Source organism: Corylus avellana, chromosome ca7 (genome assembly GCF_901000735.1).
Source record: "Corylus avellana chromosome ca7, CavTom2PMs-1.0".
NCBI lineage: Eukaryota > Viridiplantae > Streptophyta > Magnoliopsida > Fagales > Betulaceae > Corylus > Corylus avellana.
Genome location: NC_081547.1, coordinates 3,521,675 through 3,538,881, shown reverse-complemented (window position 1 = coordinate 3,538,881; position 17,207 = coordinate 3,521,675). Strand labels below are relative to the sequence as shown.

At 37.9% G+C, this 17,207-nt stretch overlaps 5 protein-coding genes across 5 annotated transcripts in view; 1 reads left to right on the top strand and 4 right to left on the bottom strand.

Moving 5' to 3' along the window:
• LOC132186546 (ethylene-responsive transcription factor ERF109-like) overlaps nt 1–1,474 on the bottom strand; it is a 7,843-nt gene extending 6,369 nt beyond the window's left edge. Inside the window, exon 1 of the mRNA XM_059600523.1 lies at nt 807–1,474. Coding sequence (XP_059456506.1) covers nt 807–1,474 — 668 coding nt within the window. The remainder of the gene's footprint in view (nt 1–806) is intronic.
• Nucleotides 1,475–1,509: 35 nt separating this feature from the next.
• Nucleotides 1,510–4,337, top strand: LOC132186354 (uncharacterized). The gene is made up of 4 exons (XM_059600285.1): nt 1,510–1,676; nt 1,764–2,084; nt 2,178–2,875; nt 3,236–4,337. The coding sequence occupies exons 1-4, from the start codon at nt 1,514–1,516 to the stop codon at nt 3,893–3,895; spliced, it is 1,842 nt and encodes a 613-aa protein (XP_059456268.1). The 5' UTR covers nt 1,510–1,513; the 3' UTR covers nt 3,896–4,337.
• Nucleotides 4,338–5,275: 938 nt separating this feature from the next.
• LOC132186545 (ethylene-responsive transcription factor ERF098-like) lies at nt 5,276–6,007 on the bottom strand. Its single transcript, XM_059600522.1, has one exon. It carries the CDS (start codon nt 6,005–6,007, stop codon nt 5,336–5,338), a length of 672 nt encoding a protein of 223 aa, XP_059456505.1. The 3' UTR covers nt 5,276–5,335.
• Nucleotides 6,008–10,250: 4,243 nt separating this feature from the next.
• Nucleotides 10,251–10,934, bottom strand: LOC132186543 (ethylene-responsive transcription factor ERF109-like). Its single transcript, XM_059600521.1, has one exon. The coding sequence runs from the start codon at nt 10,932–10,934 to the stop codon at nt 10,251–10,253; it is 684 nt and encodes a 227-aa protein (XP_059456504.1).
• A 2,294-nt stretch (nt 10,935–13,228) lies between these two features.
• Nucleotides 13,229–14,095, bottom strand: LOC132188760 (ethylene-responsive transcription factor ERF109-like). Its single transcript, XM_059603295.1, has one exon. The coding sequence runs from the start codon at nt 14,017–14,019 to the stop codon at nt 13,336–13,338; it is 684 nt and encodes a 227-aa protein (XP_059459278.1). The 5' UTR covers nt 14,020–14,095; the 3' UTR covers nt 13,229–13,335.
• Nucleotides 14,096–17,207: the final 3,112 nt, after the last annotated feature.

The window sequence follows — 17,207 nt, the reverse complement described above, 5'->3', positions numbered from 1 at the left end:
TTTTTAACCCAATTTTAATACTTCGTTTTTTTAAAAAAAAAAAAAAAAATTTACAAAGTCAAGATTGGTGTCAGATTGCACTGTAGCTGGAACAGTACTGTTCCAGCTACAGTGCGGGGCTTCCCCTTGCCAAACGTAGCTGTTACATGACAAAAATGGAAAGGGTCAACCCTGGTCCCCTGGCTATAGCATAATACAGATTTGTTGCGAGTACATGTACTGCTTTTTATGTTCTGTTTTCATTCTCCGACCACTCGCAAGAGAATTTCTCACGGTTTTCACATGTCAATCAATGATCTCCCCGCCGTCCACTACCTTCACATTCCTTTGGCTGCTGTATACGACGTTAAATTTAAGCCCCCCACCATTCCCTTTTCGGCTGCTCCCTGATATTGACATCTTCTACGCCGGCCGGCAAAAGTATGTCTAGTGAGCCTCCTTACTCCCACCGAAAACATTTTTGTGTGTGTGTTTTTTTTTTTTTATTCACTTTTGATTTTCTTTCGATTACATATTATAAGATTTGGGATAATACTAGACATCCTAACATTTTTATTCAAATTTCCTTTTTCTAAATAATCTAATCTCTTCAATATATAAATAGATTTATATTGTTTATTGTTTTTTTTATTAAAATATTGAGCAATGATTCACAGCACACAGCGTGCTTAGCGAGCGGTGTGCAACTTTTTTTTCTTTTTTTTTTTTTAGGTGCACGCTACGTGCTGTTTTGTTTTACCCAAAAATATTTTTTTTAAAAAAAAAAAAATTTCTTAACACGCCTTGTTCTGTGAATCACGGCTCACAAATCCGTCATCATCCCTCTAAGCTCGTCCTCAGTGAACTTATCCCAGAATTCATTCTCTTCCTTAGAGCTCTCTCCCACTTCCACACTCACTGTATTGCTGCTCTTCGACTCATCCGCCCCTTCCCCTACGTTTGGCTTAGCCTCCTCTGCGGCTGCGCTTTGGCTTGTCTCCCCGTATTCCGACTCTGGGAAGTTGAGCTTCGCCCTGGCTCCGCGGAACTCCAATGCAGCCCCGTCGTATGCTCTCGCCGCCTGCTCTGCCGTCTCGAACGTCCCCAGCCAAACCCTCGCCGCTCGCCTCGGGTCCCTTATCTCCGCCGCCCCCTTCCCCCACGGCCTCTGCCTTACTCCCCTGTACTTCTTCTTCGTCGTCGTCATCGCTGTCGACGATTTGTTCTTCTTCTCGTTGCTTTCTGTAATGGGGAGGAAGAGATCGCACCCCGGACAGTTAATCCTGGATACTGGGCACGCGTCAGCATCCACGCTGGCTCCAATTGAAGGGAATGATGCTGACGTGTCATTCTGAGCGGCGGGTGGTAGCATTTGAAGGTGCAAATCCTGGGTGAGACCATCAATGCCGCCGTTGATCACTTGCTTGAGAGCTGACACCATGATGTCGTGCTCCACTTCCTCCGACACAGGGCGATATATCCCAGGAGAGGTCATATCTAACAGCATGAAACGATTTCAGTCTCTGGTGAGGCTATGAAGCCTGAACAATTTGATTCTCATTCTTCTGTTGGAGATCAAAATAGCTCAGCTAGCAAGCCCACCATGCCATCATCATCCATCTTGACCAAGGATAAGTCATTTTCTTCTGGTGCAAGCCCAATCAATTCCCTGCTTGCGGGGGAGAAAATCCAATTTGGTGAGCATGTATTCTCTTTTAAACTCAAGAATATCTTGGGGTTTCAATTGCCTCAATTCTGAAAGCATTTTGTATCTTTATTATCAGGTGCGGTCACCTCTCCAACAATTCTCCCTCCTAGCAACCGTGCTGTTTCTCTTCGGTATCGGTCAGACATCCAAATATCCCACAATCTTCCTGGAGCTGAGAATGATTGCAGTCTTTTCTTTGAAAAAGAGAAACGTGCTCCTGAATCTTGTGATCACTTAGAGGATTGTGAAGCTGAAGCTGAAGCTGAGGCAGCTGCTTCTGCTGTTGCTGTTGCGGCCATCAGTAATGATGAGATTGTCGGGAATGGGTTGGGTACTTGCCCCGTCTCTTTGTCGGAAACCAAAAGTTTTGGACCAGATATTGATGGAATAACAGCAGGTGGTTTTTTCTTTCTTTATTTCTTTTTTCATCATAATTATTAACATGATTTATACCCTATTGAAGTGTATTTTTATTATTTGGCTGGTGCAGGTGGTGATCAGCAATTAGCAAGTCAGTCTAGGGCTGAAGAATCTCTGAGTGTTGCTCTTCCTGCTGATCTATCTGTTGAGACCCCGCCAATTTCCTTATGGCCCCCCCTGCCGAGCCCACAGAACTCCTCAAGCCAGATGCTTTCACATTTTCCCGGAGGGCCACCTTCTCATTTTCCTTTTTATGAGATGAACCACGTTTTGGGGGGTCCCATCTTTGCATTTGGACCACATGATGAATCTTCATCTACTCCCCAATCGCAGTCCCAGAAGAGTAGTGCATCCGGCTCAGGGCCACTTGGGGCCTGGCAACAATGCCATTCTGGTGTAGATTCATTCTATGGTCCTCCAGCAGGATTTACTGGCCCTTTCATCAGTCCTCCTGGAGGCATCCCAGGGGTTCAAGGCCCTCCACACATGGTTGTGTATAACCATTTTGCACCAGTTGGACAATTTGGACAAGTTGGCTTGAGTTTCATGGGTGCCACTTACATTCCATCTGGCAAGCAACCTGACTGGAAGCACAATCCTGCATCATCTTCAATGACTGTGGGTGAGGGGGACATAAATAACTTGAATATGGTTTCTGCACAGCGCAATCCGTCGAACATGCCTGCTCCGCTCCAGCATCTTGCCCCTGGGTCACCTCTTCTGCCGATGCCTTCTCCTTTGGCCATGTTTGATGTTTCTCCTTTCCAGGTAAAGTTTGAAATAGTGATTCTGAATTTTTTTTAAGCATATGGTTGGCAGAATGATACCCCCCTCCCCCACAAAAAAAGAGAGAGAAGAAAACCTCCCCCAAAAAAACTATTTTGAATTTTATTTTTGTAACTTAGGGAGCGGGTGTTTACAGCAGTATAATTGTAGTATGATGGATAACATAGAAGTGATGCCATTTAGCTAGATCTGTCATATGAGTTCGACGAATGTAGGCACTGTTTGCTGCAAGAAGATGGAAGAACATTAAATTTATATATATCTTGCTTTATATTTTTTAATAGTCACTGTTACTTTTCTTTCTGGCATAACTAACAGTTTGATGATAATTACTGTACCCAGTCTTCTCCAGACTTGTCAGTCCAACCTCGTTGGCAGCGTGTTCCTGCTTCACCTCTTCAATCTGTTCCTCTGTCAATTCCATTGCAAAAACCGGTGGAAGGTGTACATACTTCTCCATTTAGCCATGGGCCTCCAGTTAACCAGTCATTGACTGCCAACAGGTTTGTTGACTCCCGATCTTCAACACCCTCTGACAGCAACCGGAATTTTCCTGTGGCAACTGATGCAACTGTCACCCAATTGCCGGATGAACTAGGGTTGGTAGACCCATCAAGCTCCACTAGCACTGGGGCTCCAGCACAGGCTGTGGTCACTAATAGCTCATCTGTAAACGCCATCACAGATGGTGGCAAGACTGATGTTCAGACTGGCGGTAGCAGAAACAGCAGTGGCCAAAACACAAGTTCCACTTTTAAAACTCCGTCGTCGGCTCAGCACAAGAATATGTCTGCACAGCAGTACAGTCATTCCTCAGGGTATAATTATCAAAGAGGAGGTGGGGTTTCTCAGAAGAATTCGGGGGCTGAATGGTCCCATCGCAGAATGGGGTTCCAAGGAAGGAACCAGTCTTTGGGTGCAGAAAAAAGCTTTCCCTCATCAAAGATGAAGCAAATTTATGTGGCTAAACAGACTAATAGTGGGACCTCAACAGCGTCATGAAGTTGGATTTGAGGAGAAAGGCATCAGATTGAAGCATTTCTCAAAATAAAAATTTTGCTTACTTATTGCAGCATCTATTCTATTGTATTGGTAGGATCCAATTAGTGTTGAGATGTGCTTTTTGTTGACTAGAATCTATAGATGTTTATGACGGTTTTCCCAAAGAAGGTTGCACAACTGGGTGGTAAATACCAAATTTTTAGTCTTCTAGGTTGTTCAGTAAGGAGGGGGAGGGATGGGTGTAGTGTGATATTTGTTGATAGGCACTTCTATCTATTGTTGTTAACCGGTGCCTAACAGTCATTCGTGGTCTATCATTTGTATTTTGGCTGCAAACCACATTGTTAATCTCCTGGGATGGATGTATTAAATTTTTTAATGATCCAGGTCATATTTTTTGCTTGTTAGTAATGATAAGTGTAGACTATGAGGTTTGGATGTCTCCCATTGTTTTTCCTTTTTATCATTATTGGTCTAATTACTCTTCTTCTGTTTTTGCATTTGCAGAAAGAAAGTTGAATAGAGCTGTTTATTTTTTATTTTTTCTCTGGTAGGATGGAAAAAGGGGAGGAAGCAAGTGGGTGGATGTTTTTCTTCTTCTTTTTTTTTGGGTCCTTTTTCCTCCTTCTGTTTTTGCATTTGCAGAAAGAAAGTTGAATAGAGCTGTTTATTTTTTATTTTTTCTCTGGTAGGATGGAAAAAGGGGGGGAAGCAAGTGGGTGGATGTTTTTCTTTTTCTTTTTTTTTGGGTCCTTTTTCCTCCTCCCTTTCTGTTAGCTAGGAGAAGAAAAAATAAGTGAAAAAAATGGAAACGAATGAGGATAAGGAAGAGAACGAAAGGCTTTTTCATCAGTTTGATTGGATGGAAAGTCGAGGGAACTGGTAAGTGCTTCATTACAATATTTCCGCCCTAAAGTGTGCAGATGATGATAGGAGGTTGTGAGTGAAGACAACAGCTAGTGAGGTAACTAGCATTTGGCGACATTGTGGATGCATATATTGGTGCTTATGTGAATTTTCCTGGTATGCTAACTAGCAGAAGCAGGAATAATATAAAAAATGTCCGAAATGAAGAAACAATTCTCAGATATGTTGATTGCAAAAGACAATTAAAATTACTACTACTACAAATTTTTCTTTTTGGAGGTCTGCTCAACCATGAAATGAAAAATACGAATAGAAAAAAGAATTTCATTTTTTTTTTTTTTTAATAGATACATAATTTCAATCTTTAAATCACATATTCAAACAACAAACGAACTTGGACCCATTTCCTAGGAATTTAATAACCTTAAACCACAACTTAAATTACGTTTCAACTAATATTCGACTCCAACTGCCTGGGACCCAAAAACAGCCCTGCAGTCACTTATCCGACACTATACTGTAATGCTAATACGTCTCCGTTTTATCAAGTTTTGTTTATTCTCAAAGCGAATGCTACAAATCCGTCATCATCCCTCTAAGCTCGTCCTCAGTGAACTTATCCCAGAATTCATTCTCTTCCTTAGAGCTCTCTCCCACTTCCACACTCACTGTATTGCTGCTCTTCGACTCATCCGCCCCTTCCCCTACGTTTGGCTTAGCCTCCTCTGCGGCTGCGCTTTGGCTTGTCTCCCCGTAGTCCGACTCTGGGAAGTTGAGCTTCGCCCTGGCTCCGCGGAACTCCAATGCAGCCCTGTCGTATGCTCTCGCCGCCTGCTCCGCCGTCTCGAACGTCCCCAGCCAAACCCTCGCCGCTCGCCTCGGGTCCCTTCTCTCCGCCGCCCACTTCCCCCACGGCCTCTGCCTTACTCCCCTGTACTTCTTCTTCGTCGTCGTCATCGCTGTCGACGATTTGTCCTTCTTCTCGTTGCTTTCTGTAATGGGGAGGAAGAGATCGCACCCCGGACAGTTAATCCTGGATACTGGGCACGCGTCAGCATCCACGCTGGCTCCAATTGAAGGGAATGATGCTGAAGTGTCATTCTGGGCGGCGGGTGGTAGCATTTGAAGGTGCAAATCCTGGGTGAGACCATCAATGCCGCCGTTGATCACTTGCTTGAGAGCTGACACCATGATGTCGTGCTCCACTTCCTCCGACACAGGGCGATATATCCCAGGAGAGGTCATATGTAACAGCATGAAACGATTTCAGTCTCTGGTTGGGTCTTTCAAGAATTTCTGATTTCTTCAAGGGTCCTTTTGCAGAGGTAACGATTGTGCGAGTGATTTGTGAATTCGAAGGCGAAGAAAGGGGGGGAGAATGCAAAAAAGCATTTCCCGGAGAAGTTTATTATTTATAAGGCGGGACTCCACGTAGCTGCCAGCTGGTACGCAGTTTATACACGGTAGATCTTTTGCTGAGGTTTCCTTCTGCTTCGTACAAAAGTGCTTCAAAAATGGGGTCCGAGTGGTGCCAGGTCGTGTTCCCTGCCACGAAGAATGCTACAGTTAACACTTACGTCTGTAGAGGACACGCGGCGTATAGATGAGGGGTTTATAAGACATCGTATTCATGTTTTTCTCTGGCCGTGGCTGGACGTGAGACTGACAGCGGCAACGCGCCCAACTACCAAAAAGGGTCAAAGCCTTTTTTTTTTTGTTTTTTTTGAAGGGTCAAAGCCATTTCAATGCCAAAAAAGATCAAGATATTTTGTGTCAGATAACGTTAAAAATTAGAAATGTTCTAACACTTATATAATTTTATTAAAATATTTTTAAATTAAATGTTGGTTTAAATATATCATAAATGCTATTATATAGAATGTTAAATGATTGTCCCACAATTAAGATGATATAACAGTAAAAATTAGCATTTTTTTTTTTAGAAGTGTTGATCTAAAAGCTAATTTTTATTACTACAGTATCAAGTTGTGCGACAATTTACTAAATAATATTACTCATAAAATATTATCTCAACATAGACTCATCAATTGTATCTATTTTATTGAAAATTATAAAATAAATTTTTTTTTTTATGAACTTAATATTCAAATTTAAAAGAGAAATACTATATATACTTTTAAGTCCACGTTTCTAACTTTACAGTAAAAATTAGGGGTAATTACCTTTTCTCTCATCAACTATCATACATTGTCAATTTCTTCCCGTGAACTGTTAACCTTATTACCCGACCCTGTCAGACTACTATTTTTTTCCCCAAACCTCCCATCCGTCAGTCGAACTCGTTAAAAAAATTTGAAATGACCTAAATACCATAACTTTATAAACAAAAATTACATAAAAAAATATATATTATTAATGTATCGGTGCCAGTTTCAATAAAAAAAAATCAAAAATCAAAAACTAAATTAAATAAATAAATAAAAATTAAAAATATATTAAAATTAAAAACGCTTATAAATTAATTTATAAAAATAAAAAAGTCAATATAAAAAACTAAAAACAGTTAAAAAATACTTAAACTAAAAAAATATATATAAATGTAAAATCAGTCAATATGGTTGTCAAAATTAAAAATTCATGTGTGATATAAAAAAGATAATAATAATAATTCAAAGATTATCGGAATAAGCCAAAATAACAATTTAGTCCCTATAATCAAATTCCGTCAAAATACTTGACGGATTTCATTAGTGTATCACGTCATTACCAATAGAATAATAATACGTGTCATTCTTAATTAAAAGTAAATAAATATATAAATTATTAAAAAAAAAAAATTGAGAGGTGGCCAATGAGCCACCCCCAGAAGTGGCCGATGGTGGCTCGCCGCAACCTCTGACCCACCGGGGTGGCACGTGGCCACCCTAGCCACCTTAGGTGGCTCACGTGCAAGGGTGGAACTAGACAATTAAGATTAGGGGAACATAATGTAAAAATTTAGTTTTTGGGAGACATTTCATAAAAATCCATAAATTGTAGGAATAAAATTTTAAATTTTAAGGGTAATTTTAAAATTTTAGAACTTGTGTAGGTTTGCCCTTGCCTGCATGCCACCCCTGAGGTGGGGGTGGCCTTCGGGTTACCCTTTGATCTGGTTGAGGGTTGGTAGCGCCACCCCCATGCCCCATGGGCATGGGCCACCCATAGCCAGATCTAGGAGTGGACGTGGGTTGGGGGGTGGTAGCAAGCCACCCCTGGCTACTTCTGGGGGTGGCTTGTTGGCCATCCCTGTTTTTTTTTAAAATGAATTTATAAATTTTATAAATTTACACTTTTTATTTGGGGTATTTATGTCTTTTAATGACATTTAATGTTTAAAAGAGAATATTCAATCCAATTTAACGAGTTTGATTGACAAAAGGGAAGTTTTGAGAAGAAAATGGTAGTCTAATAGGGTTGAACAGTAAGGTTGGCAGTTCATGGGGATTTTTTTTTTTAACATGGCCAACACAAAGAAATGGGGAATGGAAAATTCGAATTAGTGATCGGCGTGGTTCACAGTCGATTGAGCTACGTCTTGGGGACATATAAGGAAAATTAACAATGCGTGATAGTTGATGGGAAAAAACATAATTACCCCCTAAAAATTATTATTGAAATAGTTGTACATTTTTAATTTAATAATAATGTTTATTGTCACATTAAAAATGTATGCGGCTAACATTATTTTGGTTTGGGAAAATCCTTCCCTCTCCCGGTTTCCCATATATAATTATGCGGAAACAGTTATGGAAAAGTCAAATTGGATGTAGGACTTGACCAGAGTAGAGGCATGAGAGACCAAGACCGGGTTAAGCTGATCGCCGTATCTCAACGAACTTCGCCATAACAACTGTCTACAGCTGATAAGATGACAAGGACATGAACCGTCCAACGTGGGCCTACCTACTTGTAAAGGAAACTTTTGAAACAATGATGCGGCTGCCGAGCTGGCTGAATTTCCAACATGACAAAAATGGAAAGGGTCAACCCTGGTCCCCTGGCTATAGCAATAGGGGGTACATAATACAGATTTTTGTGAGTACATGTACAGCTTTTTATGTTCTGTTTTCATTTTCCGACCACTCGCAAGAGAATTCCTCACGGTTTTTGCATGTCAATCAATGATCTTTCCGCCGTCCACTACCTGCACATTCCTTTGGCTGCTGTATACGACGTTAAATTTAAGCCCCCCACCATTCCCTGTTCGGCTGCTCCCTAATATTGACATCTTCTACGCCGGCCGGCAAAAGTATGTCTAGTGAGCCTTATTCCCACCGAAAACATTTTTGTGTTTGTTTTTTAATTCCCTTTTAATTTTTATTCAATTTTGATTTTCTTTCGATTACATATTATAAGATTTGGGATAATATTAAACATCCTAACACTTTTTTTTTTCAAATTCTTTTTCCCAAATGATCTAATCTATTCAATATATATATATTTTTTCTTTTAAATGAATGTGGGTCCAAATTATTTAGGAAAGAAAATTTGAAAAAAAATAATGGTATCTCTAACAGCTCTCTTAAAACAATCTCTTAAATCAGCAGTACACGCGATTGGAATTCCCAATCATGAGTCACAATCAGAAGTGGCACTGGGGCCTATTGCTGATGTATTATTGGAATATCTGAGCAAAATCCTCTTGACCCCTATTCACCATATTCGCTGTTTCTCGCTTCTTCCTTCTTTGTTCATTGAAATATATCTTGGAAAAGAATTTATCTCAGTTCTCCTATCCGAATGTAAAATTCATAATTCCTTCCTAAATTAATATTCAATTTGAATTTTCTTTCCTAACAATAAGTTACTTAAATACAAATCAATTCTGTATAACTAAAATTTGATTCTAATGATAGGGAGCACGTACAGTATATACTTCAGATATTTCGCTTGTAGATTACCTCCAAACATTATAAACTTCTAGCTAGTTTATCTTTGTATTTTAGAATGTTAACCCAATCACTTTTCATTACCTCTTCTTAAAATATAAATTAAATTAATTATTTTTTTAATCAATTTAAACTTTTACGATAAATAGTGATTTAACCACTAAATATTTTAATAAATTTTATTTTTTAGAATAAATTGTGATTTAATATCTCTCTAATTCCTTTGGTCTCTGCATTCCTAAAATTCCTAATTCTGTCCTCTGATCTCTGCAATCCTCAATTCCCAATTCTGTCCATAATGAATAACTGAAAAAAAAAAAAAAAAAAAAATCCAATTCCCATATTGAAATTATATATAAAAATATATAAATTTATTAATTTAAACTAACTAATGGAGCCAAATTAAATGGGATTCTAATTCTAACACTACCGTACCTTTTTTTTTTTTTTTACAAGGGATTAAAAAACAAAATTTGAATTAGTGTCTTTCTATTTATAAGATGTGGTCCAACGACCCTTTTGGACTCCTTGGAGACCGTAAATCTTATTCTCACGGCGCTAATATAAACCAAGTCTTTTTTTTTTTTGTTGCATTCTCAAAGCAAATCCATGACCATCCCTCTAAGGTCGTCCTCCGTATACATATCCCACAACTCCTCTTTCACACTCTCAGTCTCGCTCTTGTTATTAGTTCTCTTAGACTCATCCGCCGCTACATTTGGCATCTCCTCGTCAGCTTTCTCATGTTCCCCGCTCTGCTTTTTATCTGCGTAGTCCGACGCCGGGAAGTTGAGCTTGGCCCTCGCTCCACGGAACTCGATGGCGGCCTTGTCATAGGCCCTCGCTGCCAGCTCCGCCGTCTCGAATGTTCCCAGCCACACCCTCGCCGCCCGCCTTGGGTCCCTTATCTCCGCTGCCCACTTCCCCCACGGCCTCTGCCTCACTCCCCTGTGCTTCTTCTTCTTCGTCGTCGTCGTTTTGCTCTCGTTCTTCTTCTTCTTCTTCTTGTTTTCCCTAATGTGGGGGATGTGATTGCACCCCGGACAGCCGTTGATCCTGCATAATGGGAACGCGTCAGCATCCACACTCTTGGTCCCGCTGGCTGTGGTGGAATGGAATGATACTGAGGTGGCATTCTGGGTGACGGGTGGTAGTATTTGAAGGTGAAAGTCCTGGGTGAGACCATGATCAGTGCCGCCGGTGATCACGTGTTTGAGAGCTGACACCATGATGTAGTGCTCCACTTCCTGTGAGATACATCGTATCCTAGGATAGGACATATTTGCATTAGACGAATCCAGTTTGGGGATCCTCAAGGAATTTATGATTTTCCTGAGGGTCTTTTTGCAAAGCTAATCTGCTACGAAGGCCTGGTTCGCTGCCGAAGCGAGCGAAGGGAGCGATTTTATAGGAGGAGGGTCGCAGGTGCTGGAGTTGATGTGGTTGCCACTTGCCAGCTGGTGCGCTGTTCCCACACAGTCGTTCTTACTTCGGTTTCTAGATGTTTCCTTCTTGGAAGGTAAAGGCTTGAGAGAAGTGGGAGTGATGACCAGCTTCTTGTGTTCTCTACCACGTGGGATACTGAGCTGATCGCTTACGTCTGGAGCAGACACGCGGAATTTAGAGGGTTTGTAACACATCATATGCGGGTTTTTTCGGTTGCCGTGGCTGCACGTGAGCTTTACAGCGCAACATCCCCAACTGTCTGAAAGGGAGGGAGTACTGATTGGGAGCACGCGTCGTGCGTGGCACGCCCACGCGCGACAATGCAAATTTTTTTTTTTTTAAGAAAATTTTTTTTTTTGCACGGCACGCTGCGTGCTGTTTATCTTTACCCAATGGGTTAAAAATAGAGAAATGCTATAATTTACTAAAAACTTTATATTTTGCTCATAAAAGTTCACCTAGCAAGATGTCACTTTATTTTTTTGCGGAGGAAAAAAAGGCAAAGCAAAAAGAAGATGATCTTACCACATGAATTTTTATGGACAAAATATAGAGTTTTTATTAGATTTTAACATATTTCTAAAAAAAAAAAAAAAAAAAAAACCTATTCGAAGACAAATTAGATTTTTTTTTTTTTTGGCACTAATAGGACAACTTGTATTTAAGGGGAAAAAAGAAAGAAAAAAAAGAAGTAATTTCAGTTTGTTGCAAATCGTTTTTTAAGATTTTAGAAATTGACTGAACAAATAGGTCTCTTTCTTTCGTCATGTTATTTAATAAACTCCTATTCAATTGACATACAATTATAACGATGTGATATAAAAATTAACATTTATATTAATAAGGGCTTATAAAAATAAAAAATTAATCGATGATAGTCACCATATCATCATAATTGTACGACAGTAGCATAAAAATCTATTAAATATCAATTTATTATACATCATTTCTCTTTCTGCATTTCTACATAATGTTAGAATTTTACTAAATAAATCTGTCTTATTCCATAGCATGTGAACAATAAAAATAATGTAAACGTACCTTCTTTGCTAGAAGATGAGTCTGCCATCTTCTTCCCTTTGTCCTGTTGTGTTGTGTGTGTAGAGGACACTAGTCTCTCAACCCTAATTGCTCTGATGACCTAATAAAGTATAATGGGCTAACTTCATTATATATGTAGAGTAAGAGTACATGGCTTCCTCAACTGCTTATAGAATTGGTACAGCCCATTATGGACCTAAATATTAAAATGACTATGCAGTCCACCCAAAAGTGAAATAAAATACAACAATCTCCCACTTGGACTGCATAAGTCATTTAATTACCAAGTAAACACAAATAAGCATTCAAAAAACACAATCTGATCCGAATATGTTTGCAACTACAAGTTAAGAATACATCGATAGGATGTATAACATATAACAAGTATTTACAATCACGTGATCTAGAAAAATAGAAAAATAGAATGCAAGTATTATACACAAATAGCACAAATAGCACAAATATTCAATTTGAATTTTCTTTCCTAACAATAAGTTAATTAAATACAAATCAATTCTGTATAACTAAAATTTGATTCTAATGATAGGGGGCACGTATAGTATATACTTAAGATATTTCGCTTAGATATTTCGCTTATAGATTACCTCCAAACATTATAAACTTCTAGCTAGTTTATCTTTGCATTTTAGAATGTTAACCCAATATCTTTTCATTACCTCTTCTTAAAATATAAATTAAATTAATTATTTTTTTTAATCAATTTAAACTTTTAAGATAAATAGTGATTTAACCACTAAATATCTTAATAAGGTTTAATTTTTAGAATAAATTGTGATTTAATATCTCTCTAATTCCTTTGGTCTCTGCATTCCTAAAATTCCTAATTCTGTCCTTTGATCTCTGCAATCCTAAATTCCCAATAATGAATAACTGGAAAAAAAAAAAAAAAAAAAAAAAACCAATTCCCATATTGAAATTATATATAAAAATATATAAATTTATTAATTTAAACTAACTAATGGAGCCAGATGGGATTCTAATTCTAATACTACCTTACTTTTTTTTTTCCTGTTTTTTTTTTAACACAAGGATTAAAAAAGAGAATTCGAATTAGTCACTTCCGTTCTATGAAACATGGTCGATCTACCCATTTGGACTCCTTGGAGGCTGTAAATCCTATTCTCACGGCGCTAATATAATCGAAGTTGTTTTTTTTTTTTTTTTGTTGCATTCTCAAAGCAAATCCATGACCATCCCTCTAAGGTCGTCCTCCGTAAACATATCCCACAACTCCTCTTTCACACTCTCAGTCTCGCTCTTGTTATTAGTTCTCTTAGACTCATCCGCCGCTACATTTGGCATATCCTCGTCAGCTATCTCATGCTCCGCGCTCTGCTTTTTCTCTGCGTAGTCCGACGCCGGGAAGTTGAGCTTGGCCCTCGCACCACGGAACTCGATGGCGGCCTTGTCATAGGCCCTCGCTGCCAGCTCCGCCGTCTCGAATGTTCCCAGCCACACCCTCGCCGCCCGCCTTGGGTCCCTTATCTCCGCTGCCCACTTCCCCCACGGCCTCTGCCTCACTCCCCTGTGCTTCTTCTTCTTCGTCGTCGTCGTTTTGCTCTCGTTCTTCTTCTTCTTCTTCTTGTTTTCCCTAATGTGGGGGATGTGATTGCACCCCGGACAGCCGTTGATCCTGCATAATGGGCACGCGTCAGCATCCACACTCTTGGTCCCGCTGGCTGTGGTGGAATGGAATGATACTGAGGTGGCATTCTGGGTGACGGGTGGTAGTATTTGAAGGTGAAAGTCCTGGGTGAGACCATGATCAGTGCCGCCGGTGATCACGTGTTTGAGAGCTGACACCATGATGTAGTGCTCCACTTCCTGTGAGATACATCGTATCCTAGGATAGGACATATTTGCATTAGACGAATCCAGTTTGGGGATCCTCAAGGAATTTATGATTTTCCTGAGGGTCTTTTTGCAAAGCTAATCTGCTACGAAGGCCTGGTTCGCTGCCGAAGCGAGCGAAGGGAGCGATTTTATAGGAGGAGGGTCGCAGGTGCTGGAGTTGATGTGGCTGCCACTTGCCAGCTGGTGCGCCGTTCCCACACAGTCATTCTTATTTCGGTTTCTAGATGTTTCCTTCTTGGAAGGTAAAGGCTTGAGAGAAGTGGGGCCGAGTGATGACCAGCTTCTTGTGTTCTCTACCACGTGGGATACTGAGCTGATCGCTTACGTCTGGAGCAGACACGCGGCATTTAGACGGTTTGTAAGACATCATATGTGGGTTTTTTCGGTTGCCGTGGCTGCACGTGAGCTTTACAGCGCAGCATCCCCAACTGTTTGAAAGGGTTAGAAATAGAGAAATGCTATAATCTACTAAAAACTCTATATTTTGCTCATAAAAGTTCACTTGACAAGATGACACTTCATTTTTTTTTGCAGAGGAAAAAAAGGCAAAATAAAGAGAAGATGATCTTACCACATGAATTTTTATGGATAAAATATAAAGTTTTTATTAGATGTTAACATATTTCTATATAAAAAAAAACTATTCAAAGATAAATTAGATTTTTTTTTTTTTTTTTCACACTAATAGGACAACTTGTATTTAAGGGGAAAAAAAGAAGAAAAGTAATTTCAGTTAGTTGCAAATCGTTTTTTAATATTTAAAAATTGACTGAACAAATAGGTCTCTTTCTTTAGTAATGTTATTTAATAAACTCCTATTTGATTGACATACAACTATAACGATGTGATAGTAAAAATTAATTTTTATATTAATAAGGTCTTATAAAAATAAAAAATTAATTAATAATAATCACCACATCATCATAATTATATCACAATTGCATAAAAACCTATTAAATATCAATTTACTATATATCATTTCTCTTTCTGCATTTTGACATAATCCCTTGGAACTAATGATATTGCAAGATATGTCATTTAAAATAGAAAAAAAATATAAAAAATATAAAAATATAAATGGAAAGAGAAAAAATATTTAAGGGGCGGGAGTCCACATGTCCTATGCAATCTTTTCTACTTGACTTATTTATCACATTTATTATATTTTTTATTAAATGTTAAAAAAAAAACGTGAAGAGTAAAATTATTATTATTATTTTTTACTTCGGTTTTTAGATGTTTCTGTTTGGGGGAGAGAAGTGCTTCGAAAGTGGGGCACGACGCCACGACCGTACGAGTGATGACCAGCATGGGGTTCACTACCACGTGGAATATGTAGCTGAACGCTTACGACTGGAGGAGACACGGCATCTGAAAGTTTTTTTTTGTTTTTTTAACCGTGGCTGCACTTGAGCTTTACAGCGCAACATACCCAACTAGCATAAGAGAGGGTCAAAAACCATTCAAAGATAACGATATTTGGATGATGTCATAAATTAGAAATGTTTCACGCTGATAGGCAATTAGAAATATGACAACGTATGAAAGAGATCCTATTAATATTTATCGGGTCTCACATGAAAGAGGTCCAAGCAAGATCGTTCCACCTATAAGTATATATGGAGTCTCATATGTTGTAATATATGTGTTACAAACAAATTATTTTCTTCTTTTCTTTCTTCATAAGCCCTTTTATTCCTTGTTTTATATTTGCTAGTGGTTTCTTTGAGAAATAATTTTTGTGATCGTTTGGTCATTAAGGGCATTAAGTTTCTCCATACGTTTTGACCCTTAGTCATCAAATCTATTGATTTTCACTTTTATTGTTTCTAACCGTTGGCCATTAACAATTCCTTGAGTTTTAATTGTTCACCAGTTTCGACATTTGACATTAACAAGGTTTAAAGGTATTTGTCTTTTATGGTTTTCAAGTATTTTTGACCGTTTGGTCATGAAGTCATTCAAGGCTTTGGATCCTAAAAGATTCTCTTTAAGAAGGAAAACGTGACCTTCATTTCTATATATTAAGCCAACCTTCTTGTCAATAAAACATACAAAAAAGAGCACTTGATATATATATATTACTTCTATGTTTTCAATTATGGAATTGTTGTTCTACAAGAAAAGATTTGAATTGTCTTATTACTCTTTGTTCTTGGAAGTGCGTCCTTAACGAAGGCAAACGCTATAGTTTAATCCTGAGAAGTTACGTGTCAAATAATCCGATCGCATCGAGTTATATACTCCGGGAGGCACGAATCAACCTTTAAGAATAACGCATTTGCGTGATTTTATAGCATATTGTGAGATCATTCTATACTTTACTTTTCATCTCTTTTATTTTATTATTAATTTTAAATTGTAATTATTTTATATCAATGAGAATTTGTGTACCATCCAAATTATTTCCAACATCATATATATATATATAGCATATTGTAAGATGATTCTATACTCTACTTTTCATCTCTTTTATTTTATTGATTTTATTGTTAATTTCATATTGTAATTATTTTATATCAATGAGAATTTATACACCATCCAAATTATTTCCAACATCTTATTGAGAAAATATATATATAAATAATAATAATAAAAAAGTAGTTAATATTCTTAAGTAGACCCAACCTTATTAGCTTAAGTTTTTGAATTAGTGTGATGTCTAAATATGTATATTAATGTACTATTAGTAAAAATTTCATAATCACTTTATCTCCCAACATTTATATTTATTTGACATTTGTGTGAGGGAATTGTATGCTAGTACAGTACAATTTTTCATTTCTAAAAAAAAAAAAAAGTACAATTTTTCATTAATTCATCATATACATAAGTTAGCTATAAGATTATAATGTGCTAATATATGAATAATATCCGAATACTTGATTTTTATTTCACATTTATCCTACTTTTTTTATATGGTATTGTCAACCAACCATTGTTAAAAAGAAAAAGAAAGAAAGAAAAAAAAAAAAAAAAGAAGCCTAATTTGTAGTGCCACAGGAATAACATTGTGGTGTACTATAACATTATTATTATTATTTTTTTTAAAAAAAAAAACAGTTGCATATTATTTTGTTTTGAAATTTGTTTCCCTCCATCGCAGATTATTATTTAAGTTACATTGAATTGGAAAACAACCAATACCTAATTAAATTGGCTGCGGAATTAACATTTGAGGAGGAATGAGA